We start from the raw sequence: 27064 nt of genomic DNA, 5'->3' as shown, positions 1-27064 counted from the left end.
GCCTGACGATGCAGTAGAAAAAATCCCATTTTTTGAGGAGAAATTCAAGCTAGCTGCAGAAATTTGCATAAGTAACAAGGAGCTGAATGATAATCCTCAAGACAATAGGGAAAATGTCCCCAAGGGCATGTCATAGGTCTTCATGGCAGTCCCTCCCATCACAGACCCAGAAGCCTAGGAGGAATAAATGATTTCATGGGCTTGGGGACACACAGGGTCCCCAAGCTGTGTGCAGCCTACAGACTTGGTGCCCTGCATCCCAGCTGCTCCAGCCATTGCTAAAAGGGGCCAAGGTGCAGCTCAGCCCATGGTTTCAGAGGGTGCAAGCCCCAAACCTTAGCAGCTTCCACGTGGGGTTGAGCATGTGGGCACACAAGTCAAGAATTGAGGTTTGGGAACCTCCACCTAAATTTCAGAAGAGGTATGGAAACGCCTGGATGCCCAGATAAAAGTTTGCTGCAGGGGAGGGGGCCCTCATGGAGACCCTCTGCTAGGGCAGTGCGGAAGGGAAATGTGGGGTCAGAGCCCCCACACAGAGTCCCTACTGGGGCACTGCCTAGTGGAGCTGTGAGACAAAGGCCACCATCTTCCAGACCCCAGAATGGTAGATCCACTGACAGCTTACACCGTGCGCCAGCATGTGAAAGCAGCCATGATGGGGGCTATACCCTGCAAAGCCACAGGGGTGGAGCTGCCAAAGGCTATGGGAACCCACCTCTTGCATCAGCGTGACCCAGATATGAGACATGGAGTCAAAGGAGATCATTTTGGAACTTTAGAATTTGACTGCCCTGCTGGAATTCAGATTTGCATGGGTCCTGTAACCCCTTTGTTTTGACCAATTTCTCCCATTTGGAATGGCTGTATTTACCCAATACCTGTATCCCCATTGTATCTAGGAACTTACTAGCCTGCTTTTGACCTTACAGGTTCGTAGGCAGAAGAGACTTGCCTTGTCTCAGATGAAACCTTGGACTGTGGACTTTTGGGTTAATGCTAGAATGAATTAAGACTTTAGGGGACTGTTGGGAAGGTGTGATTGGTTTTGAAATGTGAGCACATGAGATTTGGAGGGGCGAGGGGCAGAATGACATAGTTTGGCTCTGTGTCCTCACCCAGATCTCATCTTGAATTCTACCTCCCATAATTCCCAGATGTTGTGGGCGGGACCCAGTGGGAGATAATTTGAATCATGGGGGTGGTTTCCCCCATACTGCTGCCGTGGTAGTGTGTAAGTCTCACAAGCTCTGATGGTTTGATCAGGGGTTTCTGCTTTTGCGTTTCTTTTTCTCTTGCCACTTCCATGTAAGAAGTGCCTTTTGCCTCCCACCATGATTCTGAGGCCTCCCCAGCCTCAGGGAACTGTGGAACTATAAGTTCAATTAAACCTTTTTCTTCCCAGTCTCGGGTATGTCTTTATCAGCAGAGTGAAAACGGACTAAAACAGAAGGGGAGAAGAATGACCCAAGTGGAAGGAGCAGCAGGCCCAAGTCTCTGGATGTGAGGTGACACAAAAGTCTGGATGTGACATTAAGGACCTGGAAAGCAAATGATCTGTGAGTTGTGGTGGCAGCTTAAGTCTTGAAGGGAAAGGCAGTGTGGAAGCACCATGTTTACTTGCCTTGTAGTAAACATTAGAAATAAAACTGTTGTCACACTTTCAAGAACATTAGAAAACCTCGAGATATAGGTGCCAGACATTGCTACTTAAATAGGACTGAACTGCTAAACTTCAATCAGTGGTGGACAGGCCATAGCCAAATTTAGTTTTAAATGTGTTTTGTTGAGCTTATACTGTTCAGGGTTAACTTTCATGGTGTTAAACATTCAAACATTTAAATATTTGAAATGCTTTTTTTTTAAAAAAATAAATTTATCAAAAACCTGGACTTTTTGCTTTTCTCAAAGCTTAGAATGCTCTCAATCCCACATGGTAACAACTAGCTGAACATGATGATGCCTGACTCTGGAGAAACAGAGTCCCTATCATTTCTTACAGTTTAAAAAACAAAAAAACAAACAAAAACAAACAAAAACAAACAAAAAAAAACCCAAATAACAAATCTAGCCTAATAGCATAGAGGTACAGACAACCTGAATTCAAGACCTAAATCCTGTGTGACTGGGGCAAGTTTCTTAGTCTCTCTGCACCTCAGTTTTGTCCCAGGAAAGTGATAATAGCAAGTATCTCAAACAGTTACTGTAAAGATTAAAGGAATTGATACATGTAGAACACTTAGATCAATGCCTGGGATCTCCTACATGCTATTTTAGTTATTATTTACTTAACTGCTTGGAAAATCATGTAGGACCTTCTTAGAGATTTATAGCAATTTCTTCTTTCTATACTGGGAGTGGTGTGGGTATTCTGAGCAACAAGCTGTCCGAATGTGTTAAAACAATTGTTTTCCCCCTAGAGGTCTAAATGTTGGCTAGCATGACTTTATATCACAGCGGCTGGGGTGTTTGAGTCTACTCGCCACGTCTTTCATATTCCTTGATCAGCATACTAGCCAGCACATTCTTGAGATAGCCATGACAGAAGGCCAAGAAGGCAAACCAATTATGTAAGCCCACTTTAAACTCCTGATTGTATTATATCTGTAGCTGATTGTGTTACATTCTCCTTTGGTCAAAGAAAATCATATGGCTAAACCCAATGTGAGGAGGTGGGAAGTGCCCTCTGCCTTTTAGCAGGAAGAATTGCAAAGTTACACGGCAAAGGGCTTGGATATAAGGACAGGTAAACATATGGCTTTGGCATTTTCAGAAGACTTTTAGAAGTCAGTAATTCTGGTGATTACGGGTATGAAGTAGTTTGAAAAACCTGTGAATATTATATGAGGACTCTTGGTAGTAAGCGATGGAAACATTAACTCAAGGTATTATAAACAAAGGTAATTTAAGGCTTTTAAGACTAGTGTAGTGATGACTTTCAGAAGGCTTGGTCTAGGTGCTTCAACAGTATCAGCAGTCCTCAGTCTCTGCATCTTTCAGTTCTGCTTTCCTTCAGGTTGGGTTTATTCCTATGGAGGAAGATGGATGCAGAGTGTCAGATCAATATTCTTTCAGGTTCAAGTTTAAGATCAAAAAGATAAAGTACTCCTCTCTCAACAATCCCGAGGAAAGTTTGAGAGTGAGGTAAATATCCATCTCTGAATCAGTCATGGTTTCCAGGGCAATGTGATGCTCTCAGTAGTAATGATGATTCACCTGCTCTCTCTCGGCACTGGGGAGTGTGTCAATTCCTCTTATAGAATGTGTACTGAGCCTAGATGAAGGTACCTTTGTTAGAGATAGGGTTAAAGTGCTTCTATTAGAAGTGGGGAGATAACCCAGTGGTGAAAAAACAAGACAGTCTACGGTCTACCATAAATTATTTATAGCTGCTCACTAAATTAGAAGTCCAGGAAGCTCTGTTCCCTTTTTGTGGATTTTCTTGCACTATTTAAATGGGGTAGAATCTCTGCATTATTTTGTCTAAGCTTTGAAATAATTCAATGGGAGGTGTCTTGAAATAAGGTTATAAATATTTTATGATTGTATTTATTATAAAGTTAACATTCATCTCAGGGTGGAATTTAGTTTACAGTCTAAGAATACTTTCTAATTTCTGCAGAGAAATATCACAGGAGGATAAATGTTAACATTTCAATTCAATTCAACAAACACTTATTGTTTGTAAATGTTTGTCAAGTTGAATTGAATTAACATTTTAGTGAGCATTGCTGCAGACTGTGACCTATGTTTAAGTATTTGAAAAATAATCCCTCCTCTTTCCTGCTGTTACTCATAATAGTTTTTTTGCCTTAACTTTCCACACTCTTGATATCCAACAGTCTATTCCTGGGGTGGGCAAAAGTCTGCCTCCATTGCCAAGGAAAAGGGCAGAGTACTTTGAGGCATGTAATTTGGTATGAATGTGAAATTATAAAACTTGGAAAGAGTTTCTCTAGAATTAAGATTTATAGTAAATTAACAACAGAAGGGCTTTATTTTCCTGATTTCTTTCTTTTCAAATTAGTGATTCATTTGTAGTTCTGCTTTTTAGGAAAGATAGAATATTTTTCTCAATTCTGGGGTCTATTCTGTTTGCTTAAGCCTATATGCAGTGGTATGGCAGTAAATTGGCTCTCAGAAGTTAAAGAAAGCCCCAGTTTGTAGTGTCTGCTAATTTTCATGGTGTAAATATTTCTGTCATAGCAAATTGCAAGCTACCAATGGTTGTATAGTTGAGGAAATTCCTGAATATTTAACAATGGACTGTCAACCACTACAAACTAGCTCTAGACCACCACTGGGTTCTGTGAGCCATAATCTTAACTCTTCCAGCTATAATCGTAACTCTTTCAGTCTTCTAACCATGTGCATGATATGAAGTAGCATAATCTGTTCAAACCACTGACAGGGTCAAGATATTTCCCATGAAGCCCACTGATGCCCGGCAACTTGCTTCAGAGTTTACCAAATCAAAAGCATTTCACCCATGGTTGGAAGGCTCCACCTGGAATAATTCTAAGTCACAGTAACATTGTTTTGTTTCCAAGAAGTGTAACTTCTTTCAGTAGATAACTCCAGCAAAGTAAACCTGCACATGATGATTGTTTTAGTATTTGAGGAGCACGTTATTGGCAGGCTCTTATAGCTAAAATATCCACTTCCCTAGGCCCTAGGGTCAGGTCTCTAAATACTGGAAAAGCTGTGCAACTCTTTTCCTTTGATAATGATACAGGAAGAATTACACTGATTCCATAGAAATAATGTTTCCATATTCCTGAATCTAAATGGAGCTTAACTTTGAAGTTTTTATATTGACTAAGATTTAAGGATGAGATTTTGATAGACCAATGATCACTGCACCGATCAGATAGCCCTCTTCATCTTCCCCTGGGAAAGTAAGAGCAGACACTTTCAAGAGGACAATGATTCCAATTTTATGGGTTGTCAGAAATTTAGCAAGGAAAAATTTAGTGCCTAGGAGACCTCTAAGGCTTTTCCTAATTTCCATTTGACCCTGTCAACCCAATTGAAGAGAGAACATTTCTCCCAGAAAATATTACTAAAATGCTTTTTTTTCTTTGGTTTGAAAATCAGTGACACTGAGAGCCTAAAGCAACATGTGATTACTGGGCATAATTGAAACCCAGGGGGCTCAGGTTTAAAACTACCACTATGGCACAAAGCCAGTGACTGTACATTTCTGATATCTGCCTAGGAAAGTAAAAAATGTTTTACTATACAAGGTTACCTGTTGCTGAGGGCACCTTCTAGGCCTTTGTTATGGCATTCAGGTTAAATGGATATCCACTAAGGGATCATTTTTCAAGCAGGCTAGAAGAGTCATGTCTAAGTCTTTTCAACAACAACAAACAGCTCAGGAAATCCCACTCTGCTACTTTGTTTGGTCTCCAGAGTATCATTTATCTATTCCCTTGACACACAATCTCTGCAATCTGTCAAATGGAAATCATTTCATAGACTTGCATGGATACCGAGGGGTGTATTGTTATCAGTATGGAAAAGGTGAGCAGTTACACAATGGTGCTTTTGTGCCAGTGTACTTCTCTAGGTGATGAGAGGTACAGAGTCTGGAAGACTAGGGAACAGTCTTTGTTTTCATTTTTATCTTTATATTGGTGATCTTTTTAAAAGTTACAATTACAGTAGAATAGAGCACGTGGGTGTCTGTGATGAATTCCACAAGTCATGTGACATGTGCTGATATATGCAGAGCATACGGAAAGCAGATGGAAAAATCTCAGGAGTTCTGGGAGGCTCAATGCATCAGAAGAGATTTCAAATGAGAAGATGAGACTAGGAGAGAAACTTGGTCCAAAATGGTTCAGGGAGGCGCTAAGCGGCTGCTGAAGTAAGAAAGGGACTGGAGAGGCTATTTTCAGAGAGGAAAGAATGTCTTGCAAAAGGACAAGAGAAATAAAAACAAAGGGGGAGGTTTATATAACCAATCTGAGAACTGAGATTCTTTGTAAGGAAGAAAAATAGTTTTGCAGCAAGTTTATGATTAATGCATATGCCAAGATCAAGCCAGAATATTAATATGTTATTACCCCACAGTAGGACTGGTGAACTCTTAATATGTATTTTTTTTGTTTCTTTTATGCCAAGGTTAGTGGAAGGGACAAAGAGTTTTATGAAGTTATTACTGCTTTTCGAGTCCACTTACTTGAATGCCTTTTGATAGTAGTTTATGGTTTCTGCATTATGTCCCCAAACTGAACGTACTTTTTTTCCGGCTTGCACCATGTAACATTAGTTTATTAAATGTATTTTGTCTTTAGGCTGTTTTCATATATTGAAAAAAAAGTTATGAGGAATAAATCATCCCTAGAAACATAGACAGAGGTGACTTAAAACATTTTGGCTTTCCTCCCAACAACACATTTCATTTAAGCATTTATTTAAGAAGAGGATAGGGTACTTTATAGTAGAAACACTTATAAACCAGCATTTGTGAAAGTATGCTGTGGCCGGTAGACTTCCAAGAGATCTTAATAGATGATCCCTCAAAAAATAGTTCCATGGTTAAATGTGTCTGGGAGATGCTAACTACTATATTATTCCTCTCCTGGAAATTCGAAGTGCTCATTAGGATATTTAAAACTTTGAGAGGGCCTGTAATATAGAAGCATTTTTTAACTTTAATCAATATGCAGACACTGTTGATTTGCTCACCAAGGACCATTCTCTCTTGCCTGTAGAACCTTGATTTTGTAGCAATGTTCAAGAGCTGGGAACATTGGTTTAGTCAACCATCTTCCCCAAGTATTAGTTTAGGGGAGGGTATGTGGCTCAGTCAACAAGATACTGTGAAGACTTCTGGGGAAAATATTCTTACTTAAATAGAACTTAAAGTGCTTTTGCTATAGCCCCCTCTGCTCTTCGGACACTGCTGTATAAGGATGGGACATATGGAGCTGTAGCAGCTGTCTTGTGAACATGAGAGGAAACCTCCTTAACACAGAACATAGCTAGCTGAAATTAAATAACTGGTTCCTGATATTATTGAACAATCCAACCAGCTTGACAAACGGCCTTATGAATTAAGGCAAGTATAGTTTTCTGTTGGAGAAGATCTTGCTCTGTCACCTAGGCTAGAGTGCAGTGGTACAATTATGGTTCACTGCAACCTCTACCTCCCAGGCTCAAGTGATCCTCCTTCCTACCTCAGCCTCCTGAGTAGCTAGGACCACGGATGTACACTTCTACACCCGGCTAATTTTTGTATCCTTTGTAGAGATGGGGTTTCACCATGTTGCCCAGGCTGGTCTTGAACTCCTGGACTCAAACAATCTGCCCACCTCAGCCTCCCAAAGTGCTAGGATTATAGGCATAAGCCACCATGCCTGGCCAAGTGTACTTCTAAGCGTAGACAAAAATCAATCTAATTGATATGCCTAGCAGTGTTCAAACTTATTTGATAGTGGGACTTTTTATGTGGAAAACCTATTAAGATGGTATACCACAGAGCACAGTTTGAAAACTCTGGTGTAAGACCTTTGTTATCATAGTAATAGCTGCATCTCCTCTTGCCTCAAAATCACCTCTACTTTCAACTCAGCTGGAGTGTTACACTGGGTGTATCAGTCCGTTCTCATGCTGCTAATAAAGACATACCTGAGACAGGGCAATTTATAAAGAAAAAGAGGTTCAATGGGCTCACAGTTCCACGTGGCTGGGGAGGCCTCACAATCGTGGCAGAAGGTGAAAGGGGAGCAAAGGCACGTCTTACATGGCAGCAGGTAAGAGCATCTGCAGGGGAACTGCCCTTTATTAAACCATCAGATCCTGTGAGACTTATTCACTGTCATGAAAACAGCATGAGAAAACCCACCCACATGATTCAATTACCTCCTACCAGGTCCCTCCCATGACCCAATGGGGATTATGGGAGCTACAATTCAAGATGACGTTTGGGTGAGGACACAGCCAAACCATATCACTGGGCTTTACAGGCTCAGAGTGACTGCTATAGGAACATTACCCCAACACAAAGCCCAGATCTACATGGTTAGCAAAAAGAGTTTTAACAGAAATAATTCAGCTCTATTTTAGGATGCCTTTCCTCTAGGAGCACATTTAGCCAGTTTAACAAGCATTTTAAAATGATACTATGGTTAATACATGCAAGTTTTGTGTAGCCATAACTTGTAAGGGAAGGATTTTACCAATTTTTTTGTACATCTTTACATGCATGAGGAAGTGGAGGCAGGCTCAGGAAGACTTAGGAATTTGCCTAGACTCAAAGTTACTTAGCTGCACAATTAGAATCTTCTAAAGTTATTCCCAAGATTTCTGGAGAAAGCTTTCTTCATAGGCTCAGTTCAGGATGAAATCATAACATAAGCTATTGAGTTAACAGATTGCCAGTACATTTGTGCCTGAAAAGGTGAGAAAAAGGATGGTTCACAAAGCTTTTCTCCTATAGGTAGGAAGTATATTCATCTATTTGTTTTATATTTTTAAGTTCTTTTTCAAAAACTATATAAGTAGCCACATGTATGAAACTTTGAAAGGAGATATAAAAAGGGAATGGAAAACCCCCTACCCTCATTGCATCTTCTTTCCCCCTCCCTCAGGTAAACTAATAATTTATGACGTATCCTTCCATACTTCGTATATATATGTGGATAGAGATTTTTTAAAAAGTGTAAAAATTGAATCAAATCATCCCTATTTCTCATAACCTCACTTTTCTTTTACTAATTTATCATGATCATCCTGTGCTTTAAGTGGATATGATTCGTTCATTTTAATAGCTGCATATATTATGTTGCTATAGTCCACATTTTAATTCCCTATTTATGAATATTAATCTTGTTTCTAGTTATTTTGTATGGAATATACCTATATACCCACAGTACAGAGATTTAGATAGTACATATAAATATATGTGCACACATATGCTGTTTTATCAATATCAAGGATAGATTTTTTCTTTGTAGACCAGCATTTCAAAACTGGTTTGCTTGATAAGAGTGTTATTAATTTAAAAGGTTTGTAGCAGCTTTCTATCATATTCTTACCACCTCTGGAAGTTGTCACTCTAAAATTTGTTTCTGGTATCATTGGGAAACATGGTTAATACAGGAATACTTCATTTTATGTGCTTAACCTTATTTTCCAGATATTGTGTTTTGGGGGTTTTGTTGTTTTTACAAATTGAGGGCTTGTGGTAATGCTGCATGGAGCAAGTCTATCAGTGCCATTTTCCCAACAGCATGTGCTCACTTCACGTCTGTGTTATGTTTTGGTAATTCTCATAATAAAAATGTTTGAGTCATCAGTTCTGTTTGATGTTACTGTTGTAATTGTTCTGGGGCTCCATAGAATGCACCCATAGAAGATGGAAAACTTAATAAATATTGAGTGTGTTCTGACTGCTGTCCAACTGGCCATTCCCATCTCTCCCCTCTTCAGGCTTTCCAATTTCCTGACACAGCAATATCAAAATTAGGCCAACTAATAACTCTACAATGGCCTCTGAGTGTTCAAATGAAAGGAAGAGTCACATGTCTGTCACTTCAAATAATCTAGAAATGGTTAAGCTTAGTGAGGATGGCATGCCAAAAGCCAAGACAGACAAAGTTAGGCCTCTTTTGCCAAATAGCCAAGTTATGAATGCAAAGGAAAAGTTCTTGAAGGAAATTAGAGGTTCTACTTTAGTGAATACATGAATAATAAGAAAGCGAAACAACCTTATTGCTGATATGAAGGTTTTAGAGTTCTGGATAGATCAAACCAGGCATGACATTGCCTTAAGCCAAAGTCTAATTCAGAGCAAGACCCTAACTTTCTCCAGTTCTGTGAAGGCTGAGAGAGGTGTGGAAGATGAATAAGAAAAGTTGGAAGCTAGCAGAGGTTGGTTCATGAGGTTCGAGTACAGAAGCTGTCTCATAACAAAAGTGCAAGGTGAAGCAGCAAATGCTGATGGAGAAACTGAGCAAGTTATGCTGAAGATCTAGCTAAGATCATTGAAGAATGTGGCTACATTAAACAGGTTTTCAATGTAGGCGAATCAGTCTTATATTGGAAGAAGTTGCCACCTATGAGTTTCATGACCAGAGGGAAGTCAATGCGTCTTCAAAGCTTCAAAGACAGGCTGAATCTATTGTTAGGAGCTAATGCAGCTGGTGACTTTAGGTTGAAGTCAATGCTCATTTACCATTCTGAAAATTCTAAGACTCTTCAGATTTATGCTAAACTTACTCTGCCTGTACTCTAAGTGGAACAAAGCCTGTGACAGCACATCTCTTTATAACATGGTTTACTGAATATTTGAAGCCCACTGTTGAGACTTGAGACTTACTGCTCAGAAAAAAAGATTCTTTTCAAAATATTACTGCTCATTGACAATGCACCTAGTAACTCAAGAGCTCTGATGGAGATGTACAAGGAGATTAATATTGTTTCCATGCTTGCTAACACAACATTCATTTTACAGCTCATGGATCAAGGAGTAATTTAGACTTTCAAGTCTTATTTAAGAAATGTATTTTGTAAGGCTATAGCTGTGATATCAGTGATTCCTCTGATGGATCTGGGCAAAGCGAATTGAAAATTTTACGGGTTTACCCTTTTATACACCACTGAAAACACTGATGACTCATAGGAGGAGCTCAAAATACTAATAATGGGGATTTAGAATAAGTTAATTCCAACTCTCATGGTTGACTTTTAGGGGTATAAGACTTCAGGGAAGGAAGTCACTGAAGATGTGGTGAAAACAGCAAGAGAAATAGAATTAGAAATGAAGCCCAAAGATGTGACTGAATTGCTGCAGTCTCATGATAAAACTTGAATGGATGAAGAGCCTCTTCCTATGGATGAGCAAAGAAAGTGGTTTCATGAGAAGAAATCTACTCAGTGAGCATGTTGTGAATATTGTTGAAAGGATAACAAAGGATATAGAATATTACATAAACTTAGTTGGCAAAGCAGCAGCAAGGTTTGAAAGGATTGACTTTAAGTTTGAAAGAAGTTCTGTTGTGGGTAAGATGCTTTCAAACAGCATTGCCTACTACAGAGAAATCTTTTGTGAAAGAAGAGTCAGGCAATGTGGTAAACTTCATTGTTGCCTTATTATAAGAAATTGTCCCAGCCACCCCGACCCTTCAGCCATCAATGGCTACAGCCCACTTTTTTCCCCTCAGATTCAGGTAATTTTTTTCTTGTACTTTTTAAGTTTTGGGGTATATGTGCAGGATGTGCAGGTTACCTAGGTAAACATGTACCACGGTTGGCTGCACTTAACCCACCACCTAGGTATTAAGCCCCACATGCATTAGCTCTTTTCCCTAATACTCTCCCCTCCCCTCATCCTCCCCTGACAGGCCCTAGTGTGTGTTGCTCCCCTCCCTGTGTCCATGTGTTCTCACTGTTCAGCTCCCACTTATAAGAACATGCAGTGTTTGTTTTTTTCTGTTTCTGTGTTAGTTTGCTGAGGATAATCATCCTACTTTTAACATGATACTGATTATCAGTCCTCCTCTCTGTGCTGGACTTAGAAAAGATTATGTTGATCTTTCTTGATTTTAAATGAACTTACAAGCAGGATTAGACACCAAAAAAACAAAAAACAAAACAAAACAAAACAAACAAACAAAAAAACCTCTTTCCTCCAAGCCAGCTATTTACTGTAAGTACCTATGTTAAATCCCCCATTTAGGGCATGAATGTAAGACCCACATGTTCAGAGATATATATCCAGCCTGCTTTATCTGGCTTTTCACACCAGGGTTAAAGCCTGATGCTAACATGTGAGATAGATATCATCGTCAAAAAGATGCATCCTTTTACTTAGGCCAAGGAAATTACAGTAGGTCTGGAGTATTTATCTATCCATAGCTCTGCCTGTACCTTGACCTTTATCTGTATCTTTCTTATCTCCAAGCCCTGTCTGAATCAGTTTTGTCATATATCAGTCATGTTCATGACACTTTTACATTGCAGATTATAAATATTATTGTGACTTTTAATTTTAGGTACCTAGTAGATGAAATCAAGAAAAGAGAAGGATTCAAGTTACTGATGGAAGTAAGTGATTGCATAATTGTGCTTGTGATTTTATCAGTTAACAGTGATGAAGGTGGTAATTTTCTTATCTGTTATATATTTCATTGGTTTTTGTGTTGCAGAGTTAAAAACAAGTCATTAGCTTAATTCATAGAGTCTATTATGTTAATTTACTCTATTAGTGAGTACTTTTCCTTTGTTGGATTAACAGAATATACTTGCCTTTAAGTATTGAAAATTAAAATGCTCAATAATTACCAAGGATAATATTGAATAAATTATGACCTCTAGCTTGGTATATAAATTGCATAATGATTGTACTGCAAATATTCATCTGTGATGTAGTGGTGCCTGCATGTGAAAAATCAATTAAGTGAATGTACAATACTACATACAGTTTTCTCTTTTTATAAAATAATGAGAGCATATTAGCCATATTAGCTTTGGAGCAATGGGAAAATAAGTCATTTTGCTGATGTTGGATTGTTTGCTATGTGTAAGAAATGAGGTGGTTACAAAGGGTAGAGAATATTTTTTTCTAAAACATGTTTAGAAAATATAAATATTTAATGTGTAATTCTGGTTTTTAAGAAATATAAATTGCAAACTTCTTAGATTTTGTTATAGTATATGTATTATAGCAGTTTTTAACCTAATGTAAAAATAACCTAGAGATTCCAGTCTCGGAACCTGTGCTATACATAAGAAATGTAGCTGGCTAGGCACGGTGGCTCACGCCTGTAATTCCAGCACTTTGAGAGGCCAAGGCAGGCATCAAGAGGTCAGGAGTTCGAGACCAGCCTAACATGGCGAAACCCTGTCTCTACTAAAAATACAAAAATTAGTCGAGCGTGGTGGCTCATGCTTGTAATCCCAGCTACTCGGGAGGCTGAGGCAGGAGAATTGCTTAAACCCGGGAGGCGGTGGTTGCGGTGAGCTGATATCGCGCCATTGCACTCCAGCCTGGGCAACAAGAGTGAAACTGTTTCGGGGGGGGAAAAAAAAGTAAAAAGAAAAAGAAATCTAGCTTTTTTTGGTATTTATTCAATAAGATGCATTGAACAATTACTATGTGTCAGGCATGGTTCTAGGCACAGGAGATAGAAAACAGAAAAGGTCCCCGATTTCATGATGCTTACATTCAAGTGGAAAGTGAAAGGCACTAATTAAGCAAATAGGGAAATCAGGTAGTCAGTCTTAAAACAATAAAACATGTTCATGAGATAATCTAGTATACAAATAATTAGACAGGTTATAGATATAGTACTGTACTGGGGGGAAAAGTGTAGAATGCTGAAATGGGGATGGCTTATTTGGTTTGAGTAATCCCGGTAGGGGATTTTAAGGTTATCTTTGAGCTGAGACCTGAATAAAGATAAACAGCAAGCCATGCGGATGTTTGAGGGACAGATATTCTGGCAGAATCGGTAAACAACTGCAAGGCTTAAAGCTGAAGAGAGTTCTGTCTTTGAGCAGCCAAGAAAAGTTGTATTGAATGAAGGGGAGTTTGCAGCAGGTGATGGAATTGCAGAGGTGGGCAGAGACCAGAGCAGGTGGTGGTCAGGTAGGTCAAGGTAAGGCCTTTAGCCTGTATCCCAAATGTAGTCACTGGAGATGTTTTAAGATGACAGGAGTCTGACTTGCATTTTAAAAGACTATTCTTGATGTCATGAGAAGAGAGGAATGTTGAAAAAGCAATAGTGAAGAGAGGACAAGAGAAAAATAAGACAAACTTGGAAACTGTTTTTAGTAGCCAAAGTGAAATATGACAATAGTCCTCAGGGAAGTTTGGGAAATACTTTCCAGAGAGTCTAGAGCATGGATTCCCCTAGTATCTACAAAGGAAGCATCAGACTAGAAAGTTCTAAGCTTCCAAAGTGCTAGAAAGCTAGACATATGGAAGATCTTGCATGCATACCAAAATGATTAAAAATTAAACAACTTTCTGGTAGTACTATGAAGACAACAAATTTAGAGTGCGAGAAGTTCTGCAGAACAGACAACCTGGTTTCTTTCAACAGGCCGGTGACGTGAGGAAAACAGAGGGAGTAGTGATAATCTCTTTAGGTTCAAAGAGACCGAAGAGGCATAACCAAATAAGGCATATAGACCTTGTTGAAATCCCAGTTTGAACAAGCCAACTGTAAAAAGTAATTCTTGTAACAGTTGGGGAGTTTTGAATATGAACTGGCTATTAGATGGTGTCAAGGAATTGTCAATTTTGAGAGGCATAATGGCATTATAAACATGTAAGAAAATGTCTATGGTTTTTAGTGGTGGATACCTAAGCATGTATGGGGAGAAACAGCAGTCATATATTTGAATTGAGTTTGATCACTTTATATTTTCTCGGGTTTGAGTTTCCTCTATTTTCTCAATTTGAGTTGTGTTATTTTCTCTGGTGATGGAAGCTATAGTGCTTATGAAAAGTCCTATACACCTTGAAACTGTACAGTCTTTTGACAGAGCTGAAAGTGATGAGAAAAAAGATGGGCCGATTAAAAAGTTCTTTATATATTCTTCCTAAAGTCTTAGAAAAGAAAAACCACTTACCATCGTCATTAGGAAATTGCAAACACTCATGTCCTTGCAATGAAAGCTAAGGTGGGATTTAGTCAGCCTTCTGCCCCTGGATTTTTTCATCTGTGGGAGCCAGCTGGCCCACAAGCAGTGCAGGTGGTTTTCTAAATGGTTTTCCAGAATTCCTGGTGTAAGGATTTTTGTATGTGATCTGCATTTGCCGCTTTTCTTTTTATTACAGAGAATAAAGCAGAATTAGATCTTGAATGTCACATATAAAGTTGATAGTCTTTTTGCTTATATGCATTTGTATGTCTATATATGTATATGTACATGTATTTGAGAGTATGTGTCACTGTTGTCTAACAGCAAGGAGAAAGTGGAACATTGGAAATTGTAAGTGAACATAAGATAATACCCAGTACTTGAGTATTTTTTCCTGAAAAGAAAATACATTTCTTGAAGATGATTGAAAGTTATTATTTTAAGTGAATTCTGAATTATTCATAGGCCCCTGAAAATCATCTCTCTTTTTCTGTGTTGGACCTAAGATCTAATAGATGTTTTCCTAGAGGTATATTCATTCTTATACTATCAATTCACATATTTTATTTTTATCTCTTGGGAGAGTCCTAATTATTCAACTTTTTCTTTTCTCAAGGTCTACACTAGGAGGAGTTAATGTTTCATCAACTGAGCTATAGAAGATCTTCGAGGACATATAGTCAACTTCCTGCACAATGCAGCAAACCTGTCTTAATGTATCTGTTAACAGGTGGTCAACCTGATTGAATACTTCCTATTTGCAGAGAATTCACTAGTTCATTCCTCTTCCAGATAGCTCTAATTATTCATGTTCTAAATAGTGAACCTACTAATATGTGTCAAGCACATTGTGATTTCTTACATTGTTATCTTGTTATATAGTTTTATTAGATTACAACTACCTAATTGCTAAATCCAATGCACATTATTTTAATCTTCACCTTGCTGAAATTCTGTAGCATTGTATGTTATCCATTCACTCCATCCATCTCTTGATAGTCTCCCCTCTGTCTTAGTTTCTTTGATTTCCTTTCCCAAATTTCTCTTTTCCATGTGACTTGTTCTTTTCAGTCTCCATGTAAGGGACTTTTCATCAGGGCACTCCCTTAAATATTCTTCTAACACTTTGTCTTTGGCCATATAGTCTCCCTGAAGTGTCTTCACATTCAGAACTTTGTTATCAATAGCCTCTTTGTATGTCTTCATCCTCAACTTAGCTCCTAAACTCCAGGCCTTTGTATATGAATATTTCCTGAAATTTTCACCTAGATGCCACAGACACCTCATTCAACATTTCTAAAACTTAAGTGTAGTATTTTCCTTACCAAAATTCTACTTTCTTCTTTTGGTCATTAGAACTATGATCCACTAACCAAAAATCTTGATGTTTTTACTATCTCGTTTTCTTCCCCGCTAAGTATATCTTGAATGCTTAGTCTTCTCCACTCCCAAAGCCGCTGCCTTAGTTCAAGATCTCATCACTCTTCAGGTTGGTACTATCTAGGTACTGTCTGCTAACTTGTGTCCCACTTCCAGTCTTAGATCCCTCCAGCCTAACTGCCACACTGCTGCTAGAGCAGCTTTTCAAAGATGAGATCTATTTCCTAGAGTAGTGAAACTCTCCAGTGACTCCATGTTCCTCTAGAATCAAGCCCAAGCTTCCAAGTACGTCATACGAGAAGTCCTTCATGACACGACTCCCATCTTCGTTTCTAGCTTCACCTCTCTTCAGTACACCCTGTCCTCTATTCATTCCAAGTTCAGAAAGTGTCATTTTCTTGTCCCAATGCCTAGTCAATATCTATAACATAGAAAGCTTTGCTTATTAATTTGAACAGCTTGGTTACCCCTCGTTGGACATTATTTCTTAATGTTTCACTTCAAATATAGTACCAAGAAATTAACAGTGATGTACCTCACTAGTGCACATTTTAATGGAGCTACTCATCCACTTTAAAAGACATCTCTTTTCACCATTATGGCCCCAAATAATAGTCACTGACTACAGTGCTTGCTGTGTGCCAGACATGGTACTAAATTTTGAAAACACGTTTTCTCTTTAATCATCAAACCAACCCTGTGGGGCAGACATCATCATCTACATTTTATAGTTTAGGAAGCAGAAACTGAGAAAGTTTGATACTCATCCCAAAGATCTGATGAAGTTGAAATTCAAAGCCACATCCTTGCGACTCCAAAACTTAGGCTTTTTGTGCTATCCAGTGCTGCCTTTGAAATTTTTCAATAGTCTAATCTTAACACCTGTAAGCTTGAAGTCAATTAAAATTCACCATTCCAGCTTTTCCTTCAGTCTATATTTGCATGATTGTTTGAATCTGTGTGCTGGATTCTGCATTTACATTTATTAAAACAGAATAGTGCTAGCTTTGCTTTTGTTACCTATTATTCTGATCTAATGACATTGTAAGCAAAGGAGATGAATTTCTTTTGACATGACTCAGTTTTAGAGAATGTGAGCTGCTACCTTAGTGACCACTAATTTCTTTCCCAAATGGTCTCAAAATTTGCTAAATAATTCTTCCTGGAATTGATAAAGAACTTTAGAATGTTTTTTGTTTGAAAACTGGTATAGAATGTATTCAAACTTTTCTTTAATGGCACATTACTCCTTTATCATGAATTTTTAAAGATTATGACAATGCACTTGCTGCTCCAGAGTTTTTGTACCCTTCACTAGACACTTGGACTCCTGTAAATACCTTCCTAATTTTGTGGATTTTAGAACATAGACTAAATATGTTCTCAGGACACCCAAGAAGTCAGACTTTCATATATGTAGGCAATTAAAATTAAGGGGTATACAAATGATTTTACTCTGAAAATACTCATTAGTGCTTTGAAGTCTCTTTAAGAATTATGTAAAATACAAGCTACAGAGGCAGAGACAGGAAAAAGTCAAATATATTTTTGCAAAAATTCAAAGACTTTTTCAACTCTTAATTTTGGAAATGACCAAAGATATTCCAAATGAAACATCAAATTTCTTCCAGTGAAATGAAGTGTCAGAAGGGCTTTATAAGCTTTCAAATGTTGTAGCACTGAAGCCATTCCATTCTAAGAAAGTGCTTAGTGATAGACCTTTTACATTTTTTAGTAAGTTTCTGTTTGGACAAAAGGAATCAGATCTAAGTCCTAACTTGTAAAATATAGAACCCATAATAGATAAAACATCGTAAACTGTTTTGTAATGTTCCTATGCAAATGAAAGGGAATAACAAATTTGGTGACATATTAGAGTCCACTCAAGACAAGAACTGCATGGTAAAGTGGGAAAGTGTAATATCAATAATTATTAACAAGGGATTGGAGTAATGGAGGATTGCCTCATAGGAGAGAATGAAAAACCTAAAAATGAACAGGAGTAGCAGATATAGAGAGCAGCCACCACTCCTGGAACTGAGAGCACCCAAGGGAGAGGCCATCCCTTCCCAGGACTGAGGTCTAGACCTCTTCAGAGAGAGTATGACCTTGGCTCATGGGATAGCAGAAAAGTTTACTGAGATGTTACATTGGTGGTACTCACTAGAAATCTAGTCTGGAGTGCTGAGCTGAGGGAAGCCATCTACAGGGGCCGTGCCACAACTTGGAAATCACTGCAAGCTACCTAGAAGGAGTGCCAGAGAAGTCATCCAAGGCAAGGTGTCCAGCTGGCATCTCTCTCCTTTGAAACCACCTGAGGGGAGTATGCCAGGAAAAGCCATTTATGGGCCCTCCACTTGCTGCCTGTCTGCTGTGATGCCACCTGATGCCACCTGAAAGGGGTGTACTGGGGGAAGCTACTAGGGTAGATGGGTGGGGGTGTGCTCATGTTTCTGGTCACCAGTGCTGCTGAAATGAACCATAGATTCTGTAGGAGACCCATGAAGTGAGCACACCACACCAGGAAGGCATTCCTTCCTTCTCCAGTCTCTCTCCAGCACCCTCTGCTGACAAAGTCTAAGATTGAACCACATGTCACAGGAGAAATATCTGCAGAGTCCACCTACATTATTTTAGGACACTCAAAAAGGGTAGATTTCTGGCTGAGAGGCAATAAATTGATAACTGACATAACAATCTAGTGACAGATAATTACTATATTTTTCTTCTACTTTCTAGTCAGGTATAGTTACACTTCATTTGAAAAATGTGTTCACATTAAATGCTCAAAGAATTTGGGAGTTCAGTACAGTCTATCCTAGATAAATCTATTATATTAGGTTGCTGCAAAAGTCATTGTGGTTTTTGCAATTACTTTCAGTACTTCAGAAATCCAGGTATAAATTGTGTAGATTTGTAAGAATGATTGTAGTCTCACAGATGTTTGTGAAAATTGAGTTGAATTACAGTGTTTCATTTTAAACTTTTTATTTTGAAGATTTATAGCTCTTTTCTTGTCAAGTCCAATAAGAACGCTAACAATTTCAGAGATGAAAGGATAAGATCAAGAACTTATCTTGTTGAACTGAGAATGTTTCTGGGCATTCACTTACGATTTAAAATCCACTAAATCAAAACATATATATTATATATATATATAGATATATCTATATCTATATATAGATATATAGATATATCTCACCAGGCTTGATTTTAAGATATGAGATAATGGGCCTTTCCTCTTGATGAAATGCTTTGAAACTTTATATACTGGAGCATAATTCTGACGGTTATTGAGAACTGTTGTAACATTGGTTATTACAAACTGTTTATGGCAGAAAATGAAAATCAGTTCAAATATTGTCAGTGTGAAGCATCAAATGAGGAAGATGCATATGACACAATCTTTCCTGAATACAATTCTATATGTCTAATTTGTGAACCCCCAACATAATATCCCAGATCTCCTAGTCATTGAGTAGTCATCGCATTTCCTATGTTTTTGTCCAGTCAGGACAAAGCCTTGTCTGCGTGACAAAGGCTGGGCTAAAGCCTGTTACAATACAGTCCCATGTTTAAGCAAGTCATGTCTGATAGAAAAACAGACTGGCAGGGAAGATAACTGGGTTATGATTACTTAGTGTAGATGAGAGTTTGATAGAACAAACTGCCCACTTCAGAATCACTTGACATGCTTCATAAAATGCCAATTCTTTAGCCTTTTCTAGGATGGACTTAGACATTGGACATTTTGAACATAGGAACTCAGAATCTACATTTTGAGTAGGTCCCCTAGTTAATTCGCACTTTTACTGATATTCGAGAGCCGGGAGTCAAGGTGATGTTCTTTTTTCAAAAGCAGTATTGGCTAGGGTCATAGTAGTGCTGGTTAGTGAAGCCCAAGCATGTCATGCTGCTATCGACTCACAGGTAATCAAAACTTTTGCATTTGCCAGGTGTAGGGGCCAACTTTGGCTGCCTTAAGAAAAATTATTGGAAGCCTATGATGGTATAGCAAATAACTTAAGGATCAGTGTTGGAGAGAGAGGATCCAGGGCATCTGAGCATGTATGTAAGCAGCCATTAACTGACAATCAGAGCTGGGTTGAGTCAGCTTCAAACTTTACTGTTTTTTTCCTGATCTTTGCACATTTTTTAAGATGAAAGAGAACCTGCTAGGTGTATGCTATGGAGTAGAAAATTTTTAAATAGGATGTTATCAGAAAGCAGAAGGGATTGTTACTCTAAGATTCTGATATGTTAAAATTTTATACACAACTCTTGAAGAAACTAGCCAAGAGTTTTAAAAGTATTTCATTGCATTCTAAGATAAATCTTAAGATAACAACTTTATATTTTTTCTAATTCTCAGCCTGAATATGCCAATATTTGCTTTTGGTACATTCCACCGAGCCTCAGAGAGATGGAAGAAGGACCCGAGTTCTGGGCAAAACTTAATTTGGTAAGTAATAAGTAAATGGTATTTTTCTTTTTGATGAAGTAGATTCAGTGTACATTATCCGTTGATCCTATAAATAATTCTGTGCTTGCTAGGCCCTCTTATCTAGAGAAGTGTCTTCTAGTTTGTTAAAAAGTAATGGCAGGCCAAACAGTTGTAGACATTGTTTACATTTAAGAAATTAACATGGTTGACACACACATCCAAAACAATTAGGTTGTTTGTAAGATAGTTAGAAGTTCTGGCTCACAGTGTACTTCAGGAAGTGACATCTGGTCATGGGACACAAGGTTAAAGTTATGTGATGAATGACTATTTCAACTCTGCTACCGCATCTCTGACTGTTGTACCACCTTACTTGGAAATAATGTTAGAAGTCTAAATCTGATACTTTTTGTAAGCGTGAGGCCTTCTGTCTTCACAACAAAGGCCCTATGTCTTACACCCAAGGGGATTACATAAAAGAAAAGAGATGCTAGCAGTGGGTTTCAGCTGATCATCGAACAAAATGTGTTTGGAAGTGTCTTCACACACAGCTGTTGGGGCTGATGATACCGTGTGAGGAGAGGCCCCAGGCTCCAGGGACTGCTTGTGTCTCATCTACTCCTCGCCTAGCATGGCCCTGCCAGTTATAATCCTGCCTCTAATCCAGATTTCCAAGCACTATGGAGTCTTGTGAGTAACACTACTTGATCCCACTTTCCGGATGTATGAACATAATGCATACTGAAAGTGAACCCATGGGAATTTCACTGGGGATTATGTGGCCATGACCTGTAGAGTCCAAGTTCTTATGGGCTAGCACCATTAAGATCAGGCAATTCCCTACCTCTGGAGTGGGATCAAGTCAGCACAGCTGACTTTATGACCCTGGTTAGTAAAAGCTCTGACTTGCAAACCCGTCTCCTTACACTCACGGGGAAAACAACTTTTTTTTTTTTTTTTAAGCAATTTTCATTGTCCATAGCCTATTTTCCCCTTAGAAGACAAAAAACAAAAAAATCCCTACTCAGGTAAGCGACAAACATTTGCTGAGTGTCCACTATACTATGCACTGGAAATACAAACATCAAAAGGACGTGTCTCTGCCCTTGAGAAACTCAATATTCCTAGAGACAATGAGTAAAGAGACAATCACAAGGTAACCAAGAAGTACCTGAATGGAGATTAACTGTTTGCAGTGAAAGTAGAGAGAAAGGGTATCTACTCCAATGTGGGATACTAGAGCTGAGTTTTGAACAATAAGCAGATGTCAGTCAGGGGACAATTTTAAAGAAGCGGATTCCAGGAAGAATCACAGCATGAGAACTCAGAGGCTCAAGAGAGGAGAATGTGATTCAAAGACCACAGGGGTGCAAAGCAGCAGTGATGGGAGGTGAGAAGAGTAACAGGCAGAGGGAGGGTAATGGGAGTCTTGCCTTCCACGGCAGAAAGCTTGGGATTTTTGCCCCAGTCTAACTAGAAGGAAGAGGGCAGAGCATAGCCTTTAAGTCATGGTCACTGATTGCCTCACTTGGCAGCATGTCCTTTTAGCTTCAGGTCATTTTCTGTTTATTCATGGCTCAAACCTCCTAACCTGTAACATAATAGATGACCAATACAGAATACACCTCTTATCAAACCCTCTCAGGGAGCAAAGATGGGGAGAGATGGATGGTGTTATATCTGTGCCCTTATCCATTTCAGGCAGTTAGCATAGACTTTGGGGATTTGTCTTGTATTTTTGTCACACACAGAATGGCAAAGTGCTTAAGAATACATTTCAGATGTTAAGTAACCCATAAAGAGAAACAGGAACTGGACAATGTGAGAATTTAGTGGTGAAGTTTAGAGGAACATTTTTTCACTTTGATGGGATGTGGCTGACGTTTTTTAGTAGGGTAGAGAAAGAAATTACAAGTTGAGAAAGATAGGGTCACCATTTTTCTCACTAAGCTAGAAATTGTTTAACAATGAAGAATGTGATATTTGTGTCTTACTAACTCAGTACTGTTGGACTGACAGCGATTAGAATAACTAGGCAGACTCATGTTTGTTTTTAGAAAAACTGAAATTGAGTATGGATATATAAGCTAATCTCAGATAATACAGAATATAATGCATTTTTTTTTTCCAAGACGGGAGTCTTGCTCTGTCGCCCAGGCTGGGGTGCAATGGCACGATCTCTGCTCACTGCAACCTCCGCCTCTCGGGTTCAAGCGATTCCCACACCCCTAGTCTCCCGAGTAGCTGTGATCACAGGCATCCACCATCATACTTAGCTGAATTTTTGTATTTTTGTCGAGGTGGGGTTTCATCATGTTGGCCAGGCTTCGACCTCAGGTGATCCACCTGCCTCGGCCTCCCAAATTGCTGGGATTACAGGCGTGAGCCACCACACCCAGCCTGTAGTGCACTTTTTATCTTAATTGGGAATTGAACAGGGATTGGGACATTCTCTTTTATCCCCAATATTTGCCAAAATGGATGATCATACGGTAAATACCCAGTTTATTTTCTTTACTGTCAGCCATCTTGGACTCTCCATCCCTTAATTTTGGAAATGCTTTTCTGCCATTTACAACCATGGTTTCCCCTTGCCTGATCTAGTAACAACTTCATTTGTTATAGTTGCTACTGAATAGAAAAAATGCATGCTGCAGACAAATTATCACTGGTCCTGAGTTTCCTAATTTCCTATCATTCTCTCCCTGCAAGTCAGGAAGTATGCATGAATTTGGCAAGGGGGAAGGGAGATTATATATATACATATATATATATATATCACAGTTTAATGAGGTTTTATGCTTCCTGTAGAATGAGAATACAAGTATATGATTTATAACCTGTAGTGTACTTAAAACACACTTGAAATTTATTTCAGGGTTTATCTTGGATAGAGAATCACAAATCAAATAAGGCTTTGCCCCTCTGATTCAGACTAATGTCAGGTTGAGCTGTCAGATTTCAGAATCGCTGGTGCGATAAATCTTCCATTTGGCGGCAGAAGGGGAGAGGGATTATTTGGTAATGAATCTGGAGAGTTGAAGGGTATGAGCGCATATGTATGCTTGCAAGTATGTGCACATACGTGAGACTATTTGAGAACACAATCACTCTGTGGCCTAACAATACAATGACACTCTGATACTGGATCCCTGAGTTCCAATGACTTCTCTTTTCAAGATGCCCTCCATAAAATCCTCCTCTGACTCTCATTATGATATCTTAGGTCTTCATTACTTCCCTAGATTGTATTTGTCTCTTTTCTGGTCTCTTTGCCTCCTGCCATCTCCTTTTCCAGTTTATTTTCTTTACTGTCAAGCCCCTCTTTACCTCCGTCTCTGCTTCATCATGTCACTCTTCTGCTGGAAGTCTCTGACTTACTTCCTGTTCCCTAGTCCCATATAGCAACAGTTCTCAACCCTGTCAATGACCACTATTTACAGTAAATATAATATTTAGGAGAATATACCCTTTACTCTCCTAAAATGAAACTAATGAAATACATGACCTCCCTATACAGTTTTGTAAAAGGCAACATAAGACTTTATATACAATATGAAAGAGAAAGCTTAAGAAAAGTTTTATTATATAAATACTTGAGCATGACAGTATTGGAATACATAAGGAAGTGATAAGATTCTTGCATATACTCTTAGAAACAGTGAATGTAGTCTCTATGAATGCAGATTATAAGTAGGTGATGTTAGTGATGAAAATAACAGCAACAGTGTGGTATTAATGATATACTTTTCAAAAATTATGAACTTTTGCAAATACTCTGAAGAAATCATTTTTCCCTTGCTTTACACGGTAGTAGAAAACTATTAAAAACGGCCACAAAATATTTGGCATTGGTATGTTAAACAGTTAGGTTCTGTGCTTGAATAATTATAACCAAGCTTCTTACCTCATACATTTCTACTAGGACATTTGAAAGTTGTGTAAGACATGGGACACAGTTCAATGTCACTCAAGATTGCTCCACACAGTGCAGGGCAGCTGACACCTCTGCTTTCCACCTACTAAATGCCAGTAGCAACCCCCTCAAAATCATGAAAATCCGAAGCATTTACCCAAATTTCCTAGGTATTCCCTAGGAATGTTGTACCATTTCCTTGAGAACCACTGTCTCACAGGATAAAATCTTACCATATCTTACCAATCGAATCTTGTCTCTTTGGCATCCAAAGCTCTCCATGTCTGAGCAAATTGGGCCAGATGAGTTAGGAAACACACTGGAAATTGGGTACTGGATATCTTTCACTAATCAAATTGACAAATCACTGTAGTTTTTAATGTTGGTGTCTACTGTTGGTGAGCGTCAGGAGATTCCTGTAAGCTATTCATGGGTAAATTTTGTACCATTTTTCTGAAAAGCAACTTTATAAAACATATCAAATATCTTAATTTCATTTTTCTTTCAGCAATTCCTTTTCTAAAAATGTATTAAGTTATAGAAATATGGGGGAGAAGCTACTAAGACATTCATAGGCATTTTAAAATAGCAAATATTTCAGAAGAAACTATTCAACTATAAAGAGCTGGCTAAATTTTAGTACATAACTTATAAACAAATTTGTAGTGTCCAGACAAGATTGTGTTTCAAAATAATTCATATTAAAAAGGGGTTTAAAACAGCCACTGTAGCATATTAATATCGAAATTTTATGCTTAAATATACATACTTAAGTACATGTAAAATACTGTATGTTTTAAGGGTACATAAGAGGTGCCAAAATATTTTGAGATAAAGTTGTAGGTGATCTCTTTTATATTTCTCTGCAATTTGAAAATTTTCTATAATTAATGTATGTTTGTGAAAATAAGAACATTAAAATGATACCTTAGTGGAGTAATTGATCCAGTGAAGCCAGATTTCCTTGAGTGCTTTATCTAGACAAAAAGTTATCCAGGTTTTAACCATTTATTCCCCCAAGGGCCAGAAAAAAAATAAGCATTAATCCCAATATGGTACGTTTTTACCATTTAAAAATTATCCACATGTATTACCTTAGAAATATAGCATGTAGATTTAACAGTTTTTATAAGGATGAATTTTAAAGTTTTAAATATTAAAATGTTTTAATCTTTTCTTCTTGTACTTTAAGGATCATGATTATACAATAATTAGTTTGCAAACTATTTTCTCTCATGACGTGTTCCCAGGTATTGTGTCCGATATGTCATTCCTCCCCATCTCTCCCCTCCTTGCTAAATTGGTTTTAAGTTTAGACGCATTGCTAGTGGTGGTTCCTCGTGATCTTCAATAGGCTTCCTAAGTTTCCCTGAAAGCTTCGGGCATTGTGGTAGAGTTACACTTTGCTTTTGTTTTGTTAAGACGGAGTCTCACTCTGTCGCCCGGGCTGGAGTGCAGTGGCACAATCTTGGCTCACTGCAACCTCCACCTCCTGGGTTCAACCGATTCTCCTGCCTCAGCCTCCCAAGTTGCTGGGATTACAGCTGCTCACCACTAATGCCCTGCTAATTTTTTGTATTTTTAGTAGAGATGGGGTTTCACCATGTTGGCCAGGCTGGTCTCAAACTCCTGACCTCATGATTCACCCACCTCGGCCTTCCAAAGTGCTTGGATTACAGGCATGAGCCACCGCACCCAGCCCTATACACTTTGCTTTCTAAAGTAACTTCCTGAAGTAAGTTTGTATCTTTGCTTCTTCTGAAGCTGCCTTATAGTGGTCAGATATTGAGGATGAGGAAGTTGAGGATAGAATGCAAAGATAAGATGGGAAATGTTAGACCCAGAGAAAGGAATTGAAAATTCAACTAGTTTGTTTTGCCCCATCATTACTCAGTATTCTGATGTAGAAGATTTCTGTCAATATTTCATAAATAAGTACATTATGCCACCAAAATTTACATTCTTAAAAGTAATTAACAAGCTGTCTTTTCGTATTCATGTATGGTTATTTCAACTTTTTTTTTCCATTTGCTGACCTGCAGATTTGTGACTGTTAGTCATTTATAACAGGCTCCTTTCTCCTTAATAGTAGAGGAGAAATAAATCTTAAAATCTACTTGACGGGTTTGTTGTTTTATTGTTTGGTGATAAAACTTGATGATATTCCAGATATCTTTAGAAAGTTTAGTATTCTCCCTGGCAGGTTTCTGATTAACGGCACTTCAAGATGAGACTGCATAATCTGAGTAGGGTGATGTGCTTCCGTGGAAACCTCACAGTGAAGACATCTACACAGGCTGCTGCTTTGGATTTTAGGGAGGGCTTCAGTATCTCTTTCCTTGCCCCATTTATTTCCTGAATGTCTTTTTGCATGTCTAATATCTGGACTTAGAGCAGCTAGAAATAACAGCAATCCTGTGTATAACATCTCCTGATCTCTTAGGGACTTGTAGATATGCATACACACATGCACACATGTTCACAAGTTAACAATTGAAAGCTGTGTATTTCAGAATTCTGATTTTGTCATTGTCTTTAACATTAGTATATTCAGTCACTCATTTTTGGATTGTGAACTAAAAGCACCTGTGTCTTTAAAGGTGCAGCACTTTAAAAAATGTTCAAAGATGAGGTTCTTTTTTAAACCTTATGCTACAGAATTTATAGTATATCCTTCAAAAATCCTGTTTCCTAGTAGTTATCACTCGCTTTCAAGCTGTACTTTA

The 27064-nt window shown here is 38.4% G+C and overlaps 1 protein-coding gene across 1 annotated transcript in view; it reads left to right on the top strand.

The window, feature by feature from the left end:
• The window catches only part of GADL1 (glutamate decarboxylase like 1), a 162003-nt gene that overhangs the window by 91482 nt on the left and 43457 nt on the right, over positions 1–27064 (top strand). The window contains exons 13-14 of the mRNA XM_019023175.4: positions 12003–12054; positions 20351–20440. Coding sequence (XP_018878720.3) covers positions 12003–12054; positions 20351–20440 — 142 coding nt within the window. The remainder of the gene's footprint in view (positions 1–12002; positions 12055–20350; positions 20441–27064) is intronic.

The sequence above is a fragment of the Gorilla gorilla genome, chromosome 2 (genome assembly GCF_029281585.2).
Source record: "Gorilla gorilla gorilla isolate KB3781 chromosome 2, NHGRI_mGorGor1-v2.1_pri, whole genome shotgun sequence".
Classification (NCBI taxonomy): domain Eukaryota; kingdom Metazoa; phylum Chordata; class Mammalia; order Primates; family Hominidae; genus Gorilla; species Gorilla gorilla.
This window is presented reverse-complemented; position numbering and strand designations above follow the sequence as displayed.